At 43.3% G+C, this 20836-nt stretch overlaps 1 protein-coding gene and 1 non-coding gene across 4 annotated transcripts; both read right to left on the bottom strand.

Moving 5' to 3' along the window:
• Positions 1-72: 72 nt before the first annotated feature.
• On the bottom strand, positions 73-13812 carry LOC123620019 (uncharacterized). 3 transcript variants are annotated; one of them, XM_074345753.1, is made up of 7 exons: positions 13645-13812; positions 12444-12602; positions 11806-11894; positions 11683-11719; positions 9365-9491; positions 3676-4884; positions 73-1327 (listed from the first exon to the last, which is right to left on the bottom strand). In XM_074345753.1, exons 5-6 carry the CDS (start codon positions 9462-9464, stop codon positions 3695-3697), a joined length of 1290 nt encoding a protein of 429 aa, XP_074201854.1. In that variant the 5' UTR covers positions 9465-9491; positions 11683-11719; positions 11806-11894; positions 12444-12602; positions 13645-13812; the 3' UTR covers positions 73-1327; positions 3676-3694. The 3 variants fall into 3 exon arrangements, 2 of the variants coding, with proteins under 2 accessions (XP_074201854.1, XP_074201853.1); XM_074345752.1 differs by lacking the exon at positions 11683-11719; XR_012500251.1 differs by lacking the exons at positions 73-1327; positions 3676-4884; positions 9365-9491 and having other exon boundaries at positions 10032-11719.
• A 2972-nt stretch (positions 13813-16784) lies between these two features.
• TRNAW-CCA (transfer RNA tryptophan (anticodon CCA)) lies at positions 16785-16856 on the bottom strand. Its single transcript has one exon. It is a non-coding gene; the product is annotated as a tRNA-Trp (tRNA).
• Between the last annotated feature and the right edge of the window lie 3980 nt (positions 16857-20836).

The raw sequence follows: 20836 nt of genomic DNA, 5'->3' as shown, positions 1-20836 counted from the left end.
GATACCTAGGCTAGTCAAATTCATAGACACCAAGTGGAAGGCTGGTTGCCAGGCGCTGAGTGGGCGGGGAAACAGAGTTAACTGTTTTTATTACTGTTCAGTGGGTGCAGAGTTTCAGTTTGTGAAGATGAAGAAAGTTCTGGAGATGGGCCGTGGTGGTGGTTGCACAACAGTGTGAATGTACTTAGTGCCACTGAACTGTACACTTAACAAAGGTAAATTTTATGGTATGTGTATTTTACCAGTAAAAGCTTTTCTTTCCTGGCAGTTCAAGTTACCTTCAGCTGGATTCTTTCAAGGCTTGTTTTGAAGCTTTGTGAGGGTGCGTCACCCCCAGGAAAGGTGAGATCTTGGCTTGAAAGCTGGAGCAAGTCTCGAGGCCCTCTGGGCCTGTCTGGCGCTTTTACTCGGCCTTTGTCCTCTGTGTGTCTGCTCAGCGCCTCGGGGGCTCAGGGAGGACTCTGTCATGGCTGGTCAGGACGTGAACATCCCCAGCTGTGTGTGAGCTCTGGGGATTGTTAGCTTCTATCTTCCTGCTCCTTCTTTGCCCGGCATTCGCTCTGTCAGGAGCAAAGTCAGGAGGACCCTTATGGAGATTTCTGGAGCTTTTTCTGTGTGCGGCTTCTAGCTGTCTAGGATTCTGCTACCCAGACCCCGCTACCTCTGCCTCCTTGAACTCAAATCTCTGTCTCCACGTCTCAGAGAGCCTGCTGTGGTCTGTGGGATCCCCCTCCCCTGCACTGTGGTCTGGAACGTGCGCCCAGTTAGAAAGTCAGGGCAAACGCAGGCCTCACCCGACTTGTGACTTGTTTCCTTTTCCTCGGGGGTCATGGGTCTGCACTGACTGTTGTCCAAGGTCTGAGATCATTTTTTTCATATCTTCTGTCTGGTTTGATAGTGTTTAACAACGAGTCTAGTAAGTTAGTCCAGTTGTAGTAACTGCATCAGGGTCAGAAGAGGAAACTCAGTAGAGTTTTAATGTGCTTTTTTTTTTTTAATGGAGGTGCTGGGGATTGAACCCAGGACCTCCTGTGTGCTAAGCATAGGCTTTACCACTTGAGCTATACCCTCCCCCCCAATGTGTTGTATCTGTATGTTGATTATTTTGTGATATTCTGATTCACCTTGAAATCTAAAGGTTTGGGATTTTAACGCCATTTGGTTTGTACAATGGACCTTGTCAGGAAGCTCGTTCCCCGAGGATGAAGCTGCCAGAGTCCCATGTGGAACATTCTGGAATGACACTGGTAACAAACGGATGTCTCTGTTGATTCCTTCAATTGAAAAGATGAAGATCTGAATTTCCCAGTGACTCTAGGCCATAGTTCTGAGTAAAAAAAAGTACAAATGAAACATCAGAATTCTCTTAAACATTCCACTATATTTACAGTCCCTTAGTGACATTTAAAAATTCTTTTCCTTTTTTTTCTTCTAGTTTTATTGAGATGTAACTGCTGTACAGCACTGTGTAAGTTTAAAGTGTACGGGATAGTGATTTGACTTACATCATGAAATGGTGACCATGGTAAGTTTAGTGAACATCCATCATCTACAAAGATAGAAATGTAAAGAAAATTTTTGATGGGTTTTCTTCCCTGTGATGAGAACTATTTAGGATTTACTCTCCTGATGGCTTTCCTTTATAACGTACAGCACTGTTAATTCTATTATCATATTGTACATTACATCCCTGGTAGTTATTTATCTTATCACTGGAAGTCTGTGCCTTCTGCCTGCCTCCATCCAGTTCCCCTCTTGCCACCCCATCCCTCTGGTAACTACAAATCTGATCTCTTTTTCTGAGTTGGTTCATTTGTTTGTTTTTAAGTTATAATTGACCTACAACACTATGTTAGTTCCTGATACACAACATAGTGATTCAGTATTTTTATACATTTCAAAATAACCACCATGATAAGTCTAGTTTCCATCTTCACCCTACAAAGGTATTACAAAATTATTGACTGTTCCCCACACTGTACATTTCATACCCGTGACTCATTTATCTTGTAGGTGAACGTTTGTACTTCTTAATCTCCTTCACACCACATCAACAAATTGAAGAATAAAAATCAGAATAAGATCTTCTCAACAGATGCAGAAAAAGCTTCCAACAAAACTCAACATCATTACTCTAAACATTTTGATCTTTTGAACATTCTGTATTTACAGTATGTGTCTTTCAGATACAGTTGGGCCATTCTTCTTTATTCAGCCTGACAATCTGAGTTTCATTTCAGCCATTGTCTTTACAGTTAAGGTAATTATTGATATGGCTGAGTACAGTCTGCCATTTTTCTGTTTACTGTTTGTCCCATCTGTTTGTTTGTTTCTCTCTCCCTCCTTCCTGCCTTCTTTTGGGTTAAACATTTCTTAGTATGTCATTTAATTCCTCTACTTATGCCATCTCTTAACAGATGTTCTATAGGGATTACAATGTCATCTGTAATTTCTCGTAACTCCCTTTAGAGTTACAGTTGTACTTCCTGTAAAATGTAGGAATGAATGTTCCTAGTTTACCCTCCCTCCCACCTACATCCTGCGAAGTTCAGTATTAGTTCCTGCACACAACTGAAGTTTACCTCTTTGAAAGTCCCTTACAGTCACTTCTTCAGTCCTGATTTCTGGTCTTTAGGTCCTTCTCTAAGACTTTTTCTTATGGTTAATATTTGCCACCACTGGGCCACGGGTGGCAAGCATTATATATGATCCAGGTAGTCAGAAGTGGCTGAGAAAGCTGTAACTGGGCTTAAAGGAGTGCACTTAGCAAGGGTCAGGGCCAGAGCAGACGTCAGTATCGAGCAGTTTGGTTCACATGAAGTCAGAGAAAACAAGGTCCAAGCAAAGGGATCCAAAATCAGGTGGAAAAGATGATGTTATATAATTAGTAAGAGAAAAGAAAAGGTGGAAGCAAGAACACAAAGAGCTCTCGTGAGCTAACGTGGACTGTTTTCCCCTCAGCTGCCTGTGATCCTGTCTCACTGAGTTGATCCTTGTGCAGAAAGAGTCTAAATCAGTGGCATTTAATCTTGGCTGCACACTGGAATTGCCAGAGAAGTTTTAAAATTCCTGATGCCCAGACTACACCCCAGTCCAACTTAATCAGAATCTCTAAGGCTGGGATGCAGGCATTTGTTTAAAGTTTCCCAGATGATTTCAGTGTGCATACAAGGTAAATCACTATTGGTTTAAATGTTTGCAAATGTGCAAGTGAACAGGTGGCGTGTAGGGACAGAGGAAAGGAGGCTTCTGGGCTTGGATTTTTCTCTCTCTTTTCGCCTCTAGAAACTTCCTGGTGATTTTCCTTCTTGGGATCCTGATCCTCCCCACTTTGACTTCAGGTTGAAAACTGCTGTTTAGAGAGCCCTCAGCCTCAAGCAATGTTCAGTCTGCTCCTCCGATTAACTTTTCTACTGATATTAGACGCTCAGCTCCTTACTCTGTTTCTCCAGCTAAACTAGACTTTCTCCTCCGGGCTTCCCTGGAAATTCTCTTCTCTGCTTCAGCCATATGATTTGTAACTGAGACATCCATGGACCTCCTGCCCCCTTCCAGACCTAATAACACTTCAAGGAAGAGAGCCAGTTTCTGGGAGGCACAGCCACACACGTTTTTGTGACCCGCCCTGTGATACTTAGAGCAGGTCTATACAATCAGGAGAAGATACACAATTACCTCATGAGTTTGCTGCGTCCTATTCAGCATGAATTCCTTTATGCTGATGAAAGGCTGAACGCCCACGGAAGGTTTTCTCACGCCTCTTACATTTATAGGGTTTTTCTCCTGTATGAATTTTCTGGTGTTGAATAAGAGATGAGCTCTGGCTGAAGGCCTGGTCGCAGTCACTGCATTTATACGGCTTCTCTCCAGTGTGCGTTCTCAGGTGCTTGGTCAGGGATGAGCTCTGGCTAAAGGCTTTCTCACATTCTTTACATTTGTAAGGCTTCTCCCCAGTGTGAATCCTCTGATGTCTTACAAGAGCTGAGCGGTCACTGAAGGCTTTCCCACATTCATTACACTTGTAAGGTTTCTCCCCAGTGTGGGTTCCTTGGTTTTGAATAAGAGCTGAACAGTAACTGAACACTTTCCCACATTCGCTGCATTCGTACGGCTTTTCCCCCGTGTGAGTCCTCTGATGTTGAGTGAGGCCTGACCTGTCGCTAAAGGCTTTCCCACACTCGTTACATCCGTAGGGTTTTTCTCCTGTATGAACCCGCTGATGTTTAATAAGGGAGGAGGTGTCATTGAAAGGTTTCCCACACTGCTTGCATTTATAGGGTTTCTCTCCAGTGTGTATTCTGTGATGCTGGATAAGGTACGTGCTTTGGTTGAAGGCCTTCCCACACTCATTGCACTCATAGGGCTTTTCTCCAGTATGGATGATGTGATGTTGGATGAGGGCTGACCGGTGACTGAAAGCTTTCGCACATTCGTTACACCCGTAGGGTTTCTCTCCGGTGTGAATCCTCCAATGCTGCATGAGCGATGAGCTCCGGCTGAAGGCCTTTCCGCAGTCCATACACACATAGGGCTTCTCTCCCGTATGAATCCTCTGATGCAGGACAAAGGCTGAGCAGTAAGTGAAGGACTTCCCACACTCAGTGCACTTCCAAGGCTTTTTCACTGAGTAAACTTTCTGATGTTTAACTGAGTTTGAACCTACCCCGATTCCGTTACAATCCTCCACGGGGTTTCTCCTGTGTTTAATTATGACTTGCCTTACATCTTTCTTCGGAATTCTTTGCTGCCTTTCTAATGTGCCTCCACATTCCCAGGCATCATCCTTTTCAAGTCTTTGAATTATCAGCTCCTGTTCAGGGGGTATTTCTTCATAAGCGTCCTGCTTTGAAAGGGACACTTTAGTTTCAGGTATGGCATCGGAATCTGAAATAAATAAAAAGTACAAAGGTTGGTGTTCTCTGTGCTAAGAGAAAGAAAACTGCTGAGGTGGCAAGAAGCTAGAAAGAATTAAAATGATGCCCATTAAAAATGCTTACTGGAATGTTCTCAGAAAGACCTTCATGGCAATAGCAGACAACAAAGTTTCAGTGAATAACAGAGATGAGAGAACGACTAATATGAGGGACAATAAGACGTCAGACAGTGAGGACGCTCTACCTGAGAGAATGGAAGACTGAACAGAATAACCATGGAAGAGGATAAGCAGACGGGATGAGAACAAATGTTAAAATAAAATAACGGAGGGAGCAGGAAGGAGAGTGATGAAAACACGGGTTGAGATTGGGCGGTACTGAAAAAGTATTAGACAAAAAAATTACTTATTAAAAAAAGAAGAAAACAAAAAAAATCACTTACAATAATACCACCTGGAGACAACCACTTTTGACTTGTTTCTTTGTTTTAGTTTTTGTTTGGGAGGGGTGATAATTTGTTTTTTTTTTAAATAGAGGTACTGGGGATTGAACCCAGGACCTCATGCATGCTAAGCACGTGCTCTACCACTGAGCTACACCCTCCCCGCTACTTTTGACTTTTTAAATAGTTCTCTAGTCCTTCTTTAAAGGCACAGATTTTTTGTTTGTTTAGCATAGGCTTTAAGATTTTGTGTCTCCACTAACCACTGACCTCTCCCTCCTTCCCTCCCTTTCTTCATTTTTCCTTTCTTCTTTCCCTTCCTTCTTTCTTTCCTTCTTTCCTCACCATAAGGTAAGTTCTCTGAGGACAGGAAGCACACCCCTTTTGCTCACTGATATTTCTTAGGGCCTCTGACAGTGTTGTAGAGAGCAAGTACATGCTTAAATATATGCTGTATGAACCCAACTGAACACAAATAATACAGCAATGAGGCAAATCTAGAGGGCGCTAGCCATTCTTTTTTGTTTGTTTCTTTTGGGGGGGGCGGTTAGGTTTGTTTATTTGTTTTTAATGGAGGTACTGGGGATTGAACCCAAGACCTTGTGCATGCTAAGCATGCGCTCTGCCACTAAGCTATATCCTGCCCCACTGTGATAGCCTTTCTTAATATCCTTTTATCCCATTATAGAAACATAACTGATGTTTCAGTAAAACATATTTTTAATGCTGCCATAATTTTCACAAGTTGATAATATCACAGTACATAAAGTTTAACATATGCTTTGAACTATAATATTAGACACTTACGCAGTGTTTATTATCTGTAAGCTACCAGTCTACTACTTAGTACATATCTAAACCTAACAAAACCTCAAAAAGATTTTCTAGCTGAACGTCAGAAACCAGCCACAACAAAGAAACCAAGTTCTATGGATTATACCCCCCAAATCTCTCTCAAATACATCCTGTATTCTTCCTCCCTGTTATTACCACACCAGTTCAGCCACCATCACCTTTCACCTAAACTAATGCAACAGCCTCACAAGGGGTCTGCTTGCATCCTCTCTCCAAGCACCCCTTCCCAGCCCCACTCAAATCAGATTGTATAAAACCATATTCAGAGTAACCAACAGAGCCAGATTCAATGATTACCCGGATATTGGACCCAGGAGGGGATTTAAAATAACTATGATTAATATGTAAAAGGCTCTAGTGGAAAAGGTGCACAATACACATTAATGCTTGGGGAATCTTAGCAGAGAGATGGAAACTATAAGAGAAAGTCAAATGGAAATTCTAGAAAGGAAAAAATATAGTAATGGAGATGAAGAATTTCTTTGATGGGCACATCCATAGAGTCAACAAAGCTAAGAAAAGAATCAGTAAACGTGCAAATAGGTCAACAGAAATTATCCAAACTAAAACACAAAGAGGGAAAAAGACTGAAAAACTAACAAAGCAGAAGAGAGCAGCTAAGAGCTGTAGGACAGTATCAAAGGCTTAAATGCACACGGAACTGCAACCTTGGAAGGAGCAGAGATGGAGTGGGCAGAAACAGTGCCTGATGTGTCAATGGCTGAAAACAACTAACAGAGGACATCAAACCAAAGATCCAGGGAAGCTCAGAACCCCAAGTAGAATGAAACACACTCACACACCTAGACACATCATATTCAAACTGTAGAAAATCAAAGATTCAGGCAAAAATCCTAAAGGTAGCCATAGGAAAAAGACACATTTCATATGGAAGAACAAAGATCAAAATGATAGCAAACTTTTTGTCACAAATTATAAGCCAGAGACAATGAAGTGACAGTTAAGGTGCTGAAAGAAAAAAAAAACTGTGAATGAAAATAAATATAAAAGTCTTTTTTTTTTCATTTTTTAAATTGCTCTGAAAGATAACTGTCTTAAACAAAAATAGTAGCAGTGTATTGTGGTCTTACAGCATATGTAAAGGTCAAATGCATGACAATTACACAAAAGATGGGAGGGACAAATTAGAAGTTTACTGAAGTAAGGTTTCTCATACTATACATGGAGTTTTATAATATTCTTTAAAGGTATATTATTATTAATTAAAGAAGGATATTGGGAACTCTAGTATAACCACTAAAAAACTTTTAAAATAAGATTTAATGCTAAGTTAATAGTGGAGATAAAATGGAATAATAAAAAATAATCAAAAGACAGGCAGAAAAAGATAAAAATGAACAAAGAAAAGTTGGAGCAAAAACAGAACAACTAGCTGCATAGAGGATTTAAATACATCCATAACAATAATTACTTTAAATGGTCTATACACACCAACTGAAAAATCACACAGATTGTCAGAATGGATTTAAAAACCAGACCCAATTATATGCTGCCTACAAAAAACTCACTCTGAATAGTTTAAACAAAAAGAATGGGAACATATACTATGTAAACAAAAATTAAAAGGAAGCTAGAAGAAACAACAACAACAAAAAAGGAAGTTAGAGTGGTCATATTAATGTAAGACAAAATAAACTTCCAAATAAGGAATATTACCAAGGTCAAAGAGGGACACTGCATAATGATAAAGGGGTCAATTCACCAAGAAGACGTAACAATTCTTAATGAGAATATACCTAACAAGAGTTTCAGAATACATCAAGAAAAACTGATGGAACTAAAAGGATAAGTAGAAAAGCCCACAATTATAGTTGCAGAATGCAACACTCCACAGTTAGTAATCAGTAGAGGCCAACAGGCAGGAAATCAGTAAAGACAGAGAAAACCTACAATACTGTCAAGCAACCTGACCTACTTAACATTTATTTCCAAGTGTGTATGGAACATTATGCACTTATAAATAACACAACAAAGCTCAAACATTTTAAATAACTAAAATCATACAAAGTATCTCTGACCACAACAGAATCAAACTACAAAATTGAAAACAGAAATTTGTGTAAATAACCAAGAGTCAGAGGAGACAAGTGAAAATAGAAATTATTTTGAATTGAATGAAAATGAAAATACCATGTATCAAAATTGTGGAATGCAGCTAAAGCAGAAGGAAATTTACGGCATTAAATGTTCATAGTAGAGAAGAAAGATCATATACCAGTGATCCCCTTGGGAAACTAAAAAAAAGGAGAGCAAATTAAACAAAGCAGAGGAGAAAAATAATAACGGTAAGAGCATCAGTGCATAACGCGGCAAACAGAAAACAGCAGAATCGATGAAATCAAAAGCTGGTTCTTTGAAAAGATCACCAAAAATGTTAAACTCCTAGGAAGACCAACAAAATTAAAACAGAAGATACGGATTACCAGTTACAGAAATGAAAGGCAGGAAACTACTACCAGAGCTCGTTCAAGAAGAAATAGATCATTTGAATAGTCCTATAACTACCAAGGGACCTGGATCGAAGGTTGAAAACCTTCCAAAAAAGCAAACTCAAGACCCAGATGGCTTTACTGGATTGAGCTTTTGGTGTCATAGCTAATAAAATTTTGCCTTATAAAAGGTCATAAAGACTGCCTCTAATGTTTCTTCTAGAAGTTTTATAGTTTTAGTTTTTATACTTAGATCTGTGATCCATTTGAGTTACTTAGTATATATGGTGGGAAGTATAGATTTAAGTTCATTTTTTTTGTATATGGATGTCCAACTTTTTCAGCATCATCTATTGAACGTTTTCAGCATCATCCTTTTAACGTTGAATTGCTTTTTCATCTTTGTCAGAAATTAATTGACCATACATGTGTGGGTCAATTTCTGGACTGTCTGCTCTGTCCTACTGATTTACATCTGTCCTTTCACCAATACCACACTGTTTTAATTAGTATAGCTTTCTAAGTCTTAAAACCAATATAATAATGGAGCTGTCCTTTTTCAGTCCCATATATGGCAAACGTTTACTTGCCAAAAGAGAACAGAAGCCCAACTTTGAGCACAAAATGATCATGAATCCCCTAGGGGATAAGAGGTCTCTGCGTCTTAAGCAAAAGTATGGCATTTTAGATGCCATTAGCTTATGTCCCAGTAAGCAGTATGCATTGAAAAATAACTTCCTTACCCCAAAATACCAGGCTCCCACAATTCTCCACCTTCATATCCATGCCCACGAATCTTTGGGCAGAATTCAGCTGTTCCTCCTCCACATGGGTGAAGTCCATTTCCTCATCCTTGACTGTCACCAGTTCCTGGAAGAACAGCACATTCTTATAGGACTTGGTAATCCCTGAGGGAAGAGAACAATCTAGAACAGGAAGAGTTTTTTAATCTGAAGGTTAAACCTTTATTTTAACTATTTTAATGGAATATTCTAAATTTTCTAAGTATTAATCTATGTTAGGGAAAATAATAATAACTAACAATTACAATGTTTTCTATGTACTAAGTCCTTTGAACTACCTCTTGTAATAATAATGATGTTAGGTAAGTACTATTATTAACATTGTTTACAGATGTGAGGATCAGATCTGAGATTTGGACACAGGCAGTCTTTTTTTTTATAAACATTTCTTTTATTGAGTTATACTCATTTTACAATGTTGTGTCAAATTCCAGTGTAGAGCACAATTTTTCAGTTATACATGAACATATATATATTGTTACTTTTTTTTTCACTGTGAGCTACCACAAGATCTTGTATATATTTCCCTGTGCCATACAGTATAATCTTGTTTATCTGTTATGCATTTTGAACTCCCAGTCTGTCCCTTCCCACCCCCCACCCCCTTAGCAACCACAAGTTTGTATTCTATGTCTATGAGTCTGTTTCTGTTTTGTATTTGTTTTGGTTTTTTTTTTTTAGATTCCACATATGAGGGATCTCATATGGTATTTTTCTTTCTCTTTCTGGCTTACTTCACTTAGAATGACATTCTCCAAGGACATCCATGTTGCTGCAAATGGTGTTATGTTGTTTTTATGGCTGAATAGTATTCCATTGTATAAATATACCACATCTTTTTTATCCAGTCATCTGTCAATGGACATTTAGGCTGTTTCCATGTCCTGGCTATTGTAAATAGTGCTGCGGTGAACAGTGGGGTGCAGGTGTCTTCAAAGCTATACTCTTAATTATACTCTTCTCTTACATATTTTACTAAGTAAACCTAATATAAATGAACCATTGAATGACAATGAAATGTTAATTACTGATTATGCTGTAGATGGGATAAAGCTCAGAAATGTAATTTATACCGATTTCTGGAATATTCTGAGATTTTATAGAAATTCAGCTTGATATCCTAAATGTATATAGACGGTCATGCTGTTCTAACAGAGGCTGCTTCTTTCTCAGTACTTTTCTTCTTTCTCGGTGCTTTGGGCCATGACTCAGATTTATTTAGTTATCCTCTTGTAATTAAAGTTGTTTTGAATGAGTGGATTTGCTGATTTGAAACTGAAAATGGCCACCTGTTCTAAGACTCCTACTCTGTTACATTGACAGCCATGTGAGTGTACTTTGTTGACCATAATTAATTGGAAAATGCTTTGTGGGAAAGCCAGTCAACAGAACAGAGTGGTTAGAGGCATAAGATTTAGAATCAGACATACCTGGGATCTGATTAGGGTTCAAACCCTTTTATGATTCTGAGCAGGTTACCGGGAGCCTCAGTTTACTGTGAAATAGGCATCACCCCTAACTCACAGGAGTATTTGTTTAAAATCAGTAAAGTAATGTTTGAAAAGTGGTTCTAAATGTTGGAGTTCCCCAGCACTCAATCTAGACATCTTCTCTTTCACCTACTCTTACATACCTATAAACAATCCCTTACTTCTCCCATCTTAAAAAGAAAACAAAAATCCAAAAAACCCTCTTTGGTCTTAATACTCCTTCCAGCTATCATCCGACTCCTCTCCTTTTCTTTAGAGTAAAACTCTCCAAACTAGTTGTCTGTAGCCTCTGGGGCCAATTTTTCTCCTCCCATTTTCTTCTGAGCCCGTTCCAGTTAGGCTCTCACTCCTGTCACTCCATGAAATTGTTCTTGGCAGTCGCCAATGGTCTTCCTATTGCCAAATCCAACAGTCAGTGCTCACGTATCGTCTCACTTGACTCAGCAGCTGCTTTTAACAAAGCTGATGACTCCCTTCTCCTTAGAACACTTTCCTCAATTGGTTACCAGGATGCCACACTTTGAACTTCCCCCGCCTCACTGGCCACATCTTCTCAGTCTCCTTTGCTGGTTCCTCTTCAGCTTCCTGACCTTGAAGTGTTGGAAGCTACAGGGCTCAGTAATAAGATCCCATCTCTTTTCTGTCTACACTTATTCCCTTAGTGATCACAGTTTCATACTTTAAAGTACCATTCACACCGATTACTCCCAAATTTAAAGCTCCTGCCTGAGCTCTCCCTAGAGCTTCAAGTGGTCAGGGAAAAATTACTTTGGTTCAGTTCTCCGGATGGGATTTCCATGAACCTCTGAAGCAAGATGAAAGAAATAAATTAGAACACTCTATGAACACCAAGCTGAAATTTCAGGGGAGGGAAATTAAACTCAGACTCACTTGGAATTCAACAGGAAGGAGCTCTACGGTAGGACTCATTTCTTCTGTGCTCTGTTCTTGGGGCAGAGAAGCATCCTTAGTAGTCATGGCTGGAAGGAGTAGGAAAAAAGCCATGAGGGAGGTAAATACTATCTTCCCACTTCCAAATCCAGTAGGACAAAAGCTATCACAAGACAGGTGAATTATATACATAATCCCTACTCTACTCAACTCCAAAAGCTCTAATGAGGAGAAAGACAATAACAACATGAAAGGGCTTTGACCAAGTTAAACTCAAGGACCCATAATATGTCAACCTTTTGCAACAGTCTAACAGGGCTGAAAAAGTGTGACCTGCTCTTTTTTACAAAAGCAAGCACTATGGAATATCCTCCCTTCCATGGCTTCAGAGGGAATGTGGATGAGCACTGAAGTGCTGAAAGAGGAAGATGGGACAGGGAGATGTATTACAAGGATTCTACTTAGTGATTTCCAAGCATGGTCATTGCCTGCGTTTCTCTACTTTGGGGCCTTCTCCTGATGTGTGTCTGCTGCACTGTTCCTATCATGCAAGGTCACCTAACCTTTTCATTCCCATCAAGGGTATTTCCTCCACTTGTCCCCACTTTCAATTCCATGTTTATTTCTGTAATTGTTACCTTTTTCCTCAAGTTCAGTGGTCCATAATCAGCTTCTCTTCCTTGTCCTGTTATTGCTGACTTCCTCTGTACTCACTGTTTCCGATGAAATAAACATGGGCTTCTCAGCAATACCTAATCTGCTTCTTTCTGTAAATCATTCAACTCTACTCTGAAGCCCTGGAGAGAGATGTGGGGGTTAGGTTTGCCACCACCAGCCCCCCACTCTGGAATTGATTCCCACTCCCTGGGGCACCTCCCTCTCCCTCTTCTCCTAGGAAAAGTTAAGTCCTAGGGCCTCAGAAGTCATTTTACTTTGCTTGGATCCTTCATTAGTCTAGATTAACCTCCGCAGCTGGAAGGGCATCCTTTGGAGTACTCAGATCAGTCATTATATTCCACACCAGGGCAAAAATAGAGAATCAGGACAGTGAACTGTGAGCCTCAGTCACACACCTGGTTCCAGACGGTCCAGACACTCTCATGAGACCCTAAAGCACAGAAGTGGCCATTAGCTAGCCTGTGATTATTGCTGCAGTAACTAAAAGCAGGGCTCCCACAGTTGCTTCATCCTTGTGATTCATAAACACACTGAAACTGATAAATGGGGCCGTACATCCGATTCCTCACTCGCTCCATAAGACTCTGAAAATATACAGGCTGGGATTCCCTTCCACGCTCAGAGTCGAACCCTTTACCCAGGCCCTCTAAAACTCTGACAGAGCAAAACACAGAGGGGACATGAGTAGGACACGGACCCCATTTTTTTCTTTCTGTCCCCAGAGTTCAGAACTTCAAGGCTCTCAGTGCAGTGACAAAACCTAAAGCCACCACCAGCAGGAGACGCTCGCGTTCTCCGCTCCTCGGAAGCCTGGCTCTGCGACCTCCTCATTCCTCTTCCCAGAATCCCCCGATCTGCCACGCCCCCTTTAGTGCCCGCGGACTCCATTTCCCAGAGTGCTTAGCGGCAACCTCGCTGCTGGGACGCTCCTCGGCTGAGAACAAAGCTCACAAAGCCGGCTCGCTACCCAGCCGAAAACACCTCAGAGGAGTGTGCGGAGCGCCCGGGGCTGTGGGACGTAGGCCCGGTCCAGCGCGGCCCAGCCCTTCCCCGCCCAGGCCGACCCGACAGCCCCGCCTTCGCTGCGGTGGGAGGCGCGGGAGCCGCGCGCCCGACGTGCGGGTCCCCGAGACCGGCGCCTCGGGCCCGGCTTTCTCTTACCCCGGACGCCCTGCGGACCCGGCTCCGGGCCTGGGGCTGGTTCCCCGCCGGGCTGCGCTCTGGGAGGGGCGGGAGAGGCGGACGCAGTCGCCGTCCGGACCCTCGGAGCTGCGGGGAGACAAAAGGCTCGAGCCCGAGGCTCCGTCTGGAGTTGCATCTGCGCACTTGGAGGCGACCGCGCCGGGTCGGGGGTCCCGGCGGAAGGACTCCACTTCCCAGAGGGCTCGGGGACACCGATGCCTGTCCCGGTGGGCGTCTGCAGCGCGAGGGCAGAGAACTGCGGGCCGTCACTGTCGGCTTTAAAATGGAGACAATTCCCCATCGGACAGGTCTCTTCTGAATAAAATGAGAAGCTGTCAGCGGGGGACGGTATAAGCTCAGTGGTAGAGCGCGTGCTTAGTATCAGCGAGGTCCTGGGTTCAATCCCCAGTACCTCCATTTAATAAATAAACCTATCCCCCCTCCCGCCAAGGAAAACAACAACAACAACAAAAAGCTGTTCTTTAAAAGCTCCAAGTGATTTTAGTGTGTAATTATTAATTGGAGGTGGACGATGGGGACTTGTGACACAGTGTTTTTCCTAGCATTTCTGTCTTGTAATAAAGCCGCAAATCTGGAAACCGAGTGCTAGTGCTGATTTTGTTGAAAGCTTTCCGGCTGATTTAAAAAGCATAGGCAGACGGGAGAAGCCATTGCCCTGATAGGAGAGATAGAAAAGAAGAAACACGGTTAGGAATGAGTTCACAAGGAAGTCAGATATGAGAAGCAGCAGCAGCTTGTAGGGAGGTTGGCTCTGAAGTGGAGAACTGTGCGGACCTAGAGTTTAGGGACATTAGTCCTGGAAGGGTGGCTTCCTGGAGCCAAAGATAAACCAAAACAGAGACACTTCTTTCTTCCTTGTTGAAAACACTCAGGGCTATAGCTCTAGGTCTTCACAGAAATCCAGAGAAACCGTTAGTATCTCAGTTGTCATTTCTAGTCCACGTTAACATAGTCACTGGAACAGTCTCCACATCTCTTCTTGCCTTTCCTCAATCTGTGCTATTCAAAGCAGGCAAGATTAACTTTTAAAAGTTAAATCTGTCAGTGTCACTCTTCTCAGAACCCTTCAGTGGTTCCCTGTGACCTGGAGTAAGATGTAAATTCCTTAACACAGATAATAAAACCCTGCATAATCTGCCTCTGCCAATCCTAGATTATCTGTGGCTATTTCCCTATCTTTATACTCAGATCATGTGGCCTTTTTAGTACCTCACACAACCCAAACTCTTTGCTATCCCTTAATCTGCACATTCTCTCTGCTTAGAACATCGCACTCTAATCATACTTTAGATTTCAGTTCAAATGTCACTTCTCCAGAGAAGCCTTCCCTCCCCCTCCCTTCCCTTTAATTCACATTGTTTCACAGAACCCTGTTTTTTATCTCCATAGACTTGCCACAATTTATAATTACACATTTTTCTCCCTGTTATTTAATGTACATGGGCACACCAGAATGGGTGTCAACAGCTTGGAAGAAAATCCCAGAGACAAGAGTGGAACATACTTAAGAACTGCTATATTCCAATACTCTTGGTGGCAAGGAAAACGATACTGAGTGTAAAAACGTGCACGGACAACGCTGAATGGGAAAATGGTTCAGAATAGAATTCAGAATGTGAAGAGTTAAGCAATACCTTCACCATTTTATTTTCCTTTTTATGTGAGTACAAGAGGCATATATCATTTTTAAATGTATGATTAAAATTATGGCTAGTAAGTCTAAAAGGGAGCTATTAATAGTATGAAATAAAAGGTCAAAGTGATAAAGTATTCTATTGTCATTTAGTTGGCGTTTTTTTTTTTTTTTTCTTTATTGGTGGCTCAGAAAGTAATGGTGCCTCTTATACCACCATGATGCCTTAGAATCATGGAATATTCCAGCGCTGCTGGGAGGATGGCCAGAGCCTCAAAATCCCCAGGGACCTGAAGGTTATTTCTGGAGTCAAAAGCAAGTGTTCCCTGAGCCCCTTCCCCTCACCCTGTCTAATTCTACCTTGTCCACCTTTGCATCCTGCTTTGTACATCCCAGTGATGAAAGGACAAGAAACCCAGAGGGAAACCCCCAAACTGTCGGGACGCCCAAGGATAGCAAATACTGAATTCTGCAACTGGGAAGTGAAGAAGTTAGCATGTGATAAATATACAAAACAGGTGGGCATTTGTGACTTTGTGGTACAGCAGTAGCACATCTGATTTTAGATCAGATAGTTGAGCATTCAAATCACTTTGGCGTCAAAGCAGGTGTTATGCTGTCAATTCTGAGATTTCACCAATCATTGGCCTTTAAAAACCACACCTAAAGGAGGCTTTTTTTTTTAAGCTCAGCAAAGGACAGACTTACAGACGTTTAAACCGAAGAGGGAGTGGGGCTGTCACAGTGAAAGCTTAATCCTGATAAATCCACAACGATCTCCATTTCTGCTAACCTGGGGTTTTCCCCACTCAGGTCGTGAGCGAGGAACTGGTTTGTATCTGGGACTTGATTGTTTCATACCCCTCTTGGAGGATTTAAATGAATCCTAAGTAACAAGGTGATAAATGCCAGGGTAACTTTCCACTCTCATAGAGTTCAAGAACTCCATCATCAACATAAATTTTGAATCAACCTCACAGTATTTTCTCTTTAGCTGTAATGTTCAGAGGCTTTTGACGGAGGAAGCTTAAACTGCGTGGTAATGGTGGTTGGGGTGGGGAGCTGGGACTGGGGAACTGACTTCATCAAGATGACAGAAATATCAACAAGGAGACAGTGCCACATCTGTCTGGGGACCAATAAAACTGTTCACACCAGAGTGAATTCATTAACAAAGTCTCTGCATGCCCTGTTTTAATGTCCTCCCTGATTGCTATCTGAAGAATAGTCCTAATAAGGATAGGTTGGAAACGACCTAAACGCTGGCTCACGTGGGGTTTTCTTCTCTTCCAGGTCATCCTTGCCCTGCAGCTCAAGTCCCTTTCCATGGCTTAGTTGTTCATAAGAAGTCTCTTTGGACTAAAGAAAAGGTAAGAGAAAATCCACTATTGGGAGCCCGCGGACAGACACCACTTCCGTTTTGTTCACGACCGAATCTATCCCGGTGGCTAAAAAGACACGCCCTTGACCCCGACGTGATTTGAACACGCAACCTTCTGATCTGGAGTCAGACGCGCTACCGTTGCGCCACGAGGCCCTGGGGACAGCGCTCTTTTTTGTGCCTTAGAGGGACAATTTCAGCGGTTGTCAGATACAGTGTCCAGTATTTTTTTCCTAACACTGCCTTTATTGTGGCTTGGGGTTAACTGTGAGCTCTTTGCCCCTTTTATAACGAGGCTACTCCAAGCGAGACGTAAATGTAAATGAAGCGGGTGGGAAACTGAGGGCTCAGGGACTACTCGCCCTCCTAATCCAGGAATCCCACCTCCCCTGCCGAGGCTTTTAGGGAGCGATGTTTGGGGAAAGACTGGAAAATGAGAAGTTCAGCTCACAGGGAAGGTGGAGCGCGGTGATCAGGGCTCCGGATTCTCTCTTCCCCGAGCCCCCCTGCGCCCCGAGCCCCGCGGGGGTTTGCAGTGAGCCACACCTATGGGGGACACTATTTCCCTTTACCAAACGGAGGCTTAGAAGTTTCCGGTTTTCTTTTTCTTTTTTTTTTCTCTTTTTTTCTTTTCTTCTTTTTTCTTTAAAAATAGCATACTCCCTTTAGAAATCTCGTCAGATACAAGACAAAACAAAACAAAACCCACTACCCTAAGAAGCATTGAGCGCCCGCAGGCACCGGGGTCTGTACGACGTCCCACCTGACTTTTCACCTTTTTCAAGTGAAAGAACAGAGGGGTGGGGGAGGGGAGCCCAACGCTTTATGGCTGGGATGTCGCGCCTGCCCCACCGGGAGCAGACTTCAGCAGTAGCGCTCGGTGCGCTGCGCTCAGCAGGGTGGGGTGGAGTTGGCATCTGGGAGACCTGGACTCGGGAGTCGTGGGACAGCCAGTTGTCCCCGACTTGGGCATCATACAAGCTTCCTGGATGAAGTACGAAGGCTGACTCTCCATATCCTTGGTGGTATTATGCGAGACGCTCCATTTCTGAGTTTTAGGACACGCAGAGAGAATGCTGTTTGAGTCGGGAACCAAGAATGGTTTAGATAGTCCCTCATTTGTGTGTCACGACTAGCCTGGCTGGGAGCGCTTTGGGCTGAAGACTCGAGGGCCTCTGGTTCTGCGCGGGGTTCCACAGGGCCTTCCTTCTCCCCCCCCCCCCCATATCCAGGCCTCCTGGGTGTCATGTCATTTATAAAAGAACGGCCATGCCCGGCAGTGTACTGTACGCCCTGTAGTGAATTTGCTGCAGCAACTGGAGAAACAGCCTTCATCGCACCCACTCCCCTCCCCGCATTTCTCAGAGCTTGGACGGCGCCAGTTCAAGGTGCAACACGAAGAAAAGTAATTTTTTGTTGTTTCAAGAATGTATTTTATTTTCAAATTATAGCAAATGATGCTAGTTTCCCTTTATATTGAGATATAGAGCCACTGGATGTAAAGGATCTCTAGATGTATCTCCTTCTAAGATAGATAGGCAGACAGACAGATAGACAGACATTTCTTTTTAATGAGAGTCGATTTAAAAATAACAGAAGGAGGTGGGGAGGATATAGCTCAGTGGTAGAGCGTGTGCTTAGCATGCACAAGGTCCTGGGTTCAATCCCCGGTACTTCCGTTAAAAAAAAAAAAGTTATTTAAAAATAACAGAACGGTGAAGTGAGCACCTTCAGGACACAGACTTGGGAATCTCACGCCTGATACGAGGAATTCTCCCCAAACTCCAGCCGAGGTGTGTGGGGAGGGCCAAAGAGAGCCCCCGCCCCCCACCCCGCCATATTTCTTTTCCCCCAGGAAGCCCCCTAACCCCGATGCCCTCGCAGGTGGGATCAGCCGTGGGAGATTTTCCGCCCGATTGGGGTCAGCAGCTGCGCGCCCACCCCAGTAGCGCTTTTTTGTTCTCAAGCAGTTTCACTTGAAAAGGGAAAAAAAAAAGTTGAACGGATTGAAACAAGAAACTTTCTGTCATCAAACAATGGAAAACTGCTATACTTGATGTCTCAAAAAGCGCGTTTTTATTCGAATAAAACCACGGTGTTTCCCTGGAGGCGCCCCGTCCCCGCTGGAGAGGCCTTGAAGCAGCTCCGCGCCTGCACCTGCGAGGGGGATTATTAGGCTGGAAATGAAGCAACTGCATAGCGGTCGGATTTAAAATGGACACCCTGCCCCCAAATGTCGCTAAAGCTGGAACCTCCGGATACATAGCCTTACCCTTTTGCGCCCCCCAAGAACTCAGACTTGACCTTGACGCCCAGGAGGTGGGAGGAGATATCCTTGCCTTGTTCCTGATTTTAGGGAGAAACTGTCCAGTCTTTTACCATTAATGTGTAATGTGGGCTATAGGTTTTTCATCAATCACAGGAAGAACTCTGTACTTTCCCTCAGGTTGACAATGCCTGTGGGTCTTGAAGACTTTGGGGCCATTTTTCAGGAGTTTTCTGGGAACTTATTACATGTTTACTTGAAAAACAAGAGGTGATTCCTCCAGGGGTCCCACCTGTTGCTCCCACTGGGCAGTGAGCTGGGGCACTGGGAACCAGCTGGCTCTCAGCAGGGCACCATGCCTCACCCAGTGTTGGATCCTCTCCCCAGCGGAAGGAGATTCTATCATTGAGGTGAATTTTGTTCTCCAGAACATAGGAAAGACAAGGACGTCTGCTTTCATCTCTCACATGCCTAAGTCACCATCCCCAACCCCACAGAGACCCACAAACTGCTGACCCCACCCAACCACAACCACTGACCCTCGAAGACCCCAAAATCACAGATTGCATGGGTTCCTGCTCCCCAGCCATATCAGACACCGACCCCAGAGCCCCACAACTCAACCTCACACCCACCACTGACCAAACTGCCTCAAGTACTCTCCCACACAAACCCTAACCACCCATGTCTGCAGTTCCCCCAACTGTCACACCCTGAATTCCTGTGTCTTTCACTGGTCAAGACCCCTGGTCTCCCATCTCCCTCTCCCTAGCAGATACTGCAGGTGTGGCTCCCTTATCCTTCCTCCTTTCTTTGAGACACTGAGTCCCCGTTGAGCCTTTACTGGACTCAGAGATGTGTCAGAGGTGAGGAGTTTTGAACAGGGAGCAGCCCAACAATGCTTCTCTCAAAGTTTGCTTTAGGCCAGCAAAGGGGGTGGGAAGGGAGGAGGCAGCAGACTCCTGTCTAAAAGCCAACTCCCCTCACCTCACCCTCTGACAATTAGTGGGCAGGTGCATTTAAAGGGGAGTGTCAGGGGTGTACAGACAGAGGGAAGGGGCTATTACACTCAGCTCTGATAGTCATCTTGAAATTAGTCATGTGGTGGGCAGATCAGTGTCATCCTGATTGTTTTAAGTACAGGTAATCTTCAGTTCCAGGGTCAGTCTGTTCCCATCTCTTTAAGGCCAGTTCTCTGAGTTGTGGCAGCTTGTGTCACGGCTACAGTCTGGGCATCACGTAGTTAACTTCCTCCACCTGGTGGGGCTTGTAGTATCTACAGGACCGCTCAAAGGACCCGGCTCAGAATACTAGTTAGAGCCCTTGAGGAGGAACTAAAGGTCTCTGACGTTGTTTAATGACTAAACTATTATTATTTTCTTTAGCTTGACTATTTTCCTTTGTTTCTGTATTTTCTTATTTCTCTGATTAAACTTACTCTTTGAGGGGGAGGGCATAGCTCAGTGGTGCAGTGCGTGCTTAGCATGCACAGAGTCCTGGATTCAATCCCCAGTACCTCCATTAAAAATTAATAATCTAATTGCCTCCCCCTCAAAAAAGATGAAAAAAATTAAAAATTTTTTTAATTAAAAAAAGTCAAAGGTTTTCTGTGCCTATAGTGCCCCCTGGTGGGCAGATGTGAGTAACAACCCACACCTAATGTTTGAAGAGATGTGATGTCATGAAGACTTCTTGGGGAACTTCTCCATTAGAGTACACCTGGGGAATTCCCCAGGGCACACATTCAGATAACTAATATATAACTTCAATGTAAGTTCCCCGAGGATGAATGTTTGTGTCTCTTTTGCTCAGGGTTGTGGTCCCAGTGCCCATGCACATGCTCACACAGGAGTCTAACAGATGATCTATA

Source organism: Camelus bactrianus, chromosome 18 (assembly GCF_048773025.1).
Source record: "Camelus bactrianus isolate YW-2024 breed Bactrian camel chromosome 18, ASM4877302v1, whole genome shotgun sequence".
Taxonomy (NCBI): domain Eukaryota; kingdom Metazoa; phylum Chordata; class Mammalia; order Artiodactyla; family Camelidae; genus Camelus; species Camelus bactrianus.
This window is presented reverse-complemented; position numbering and strand designations above follow the sequence as displayed.

What these genes read in the sequence shown, in the direction of transcription:
- LOC123620019 (XM_074345752.1), bottom strand. Translation starts at nt 11,892, where the DNA reads ATGACTACTAAGGATGCTTCTCTGCCCCAAGAACAGAGCACAGAAGAA. An exon ending in TCCTTCCTGTTGAATTCCAA is followed by an intron (nt 9,492 to 11,805) that starts GTGAGTCTGAGT and finishes CTGTTCTTCCAG; the next exon opens with GAACTGGTGACAGTCAAGGA. An exon ending in TGGGAGCCTGGTATTTTGGG is followed by an intron (nt 4,885 to 9,364) that starts GTAAGGAAGTTA and finishes TATTTATTTCAG; the next exon opens with ATTCCGATGCCATACCTGAA.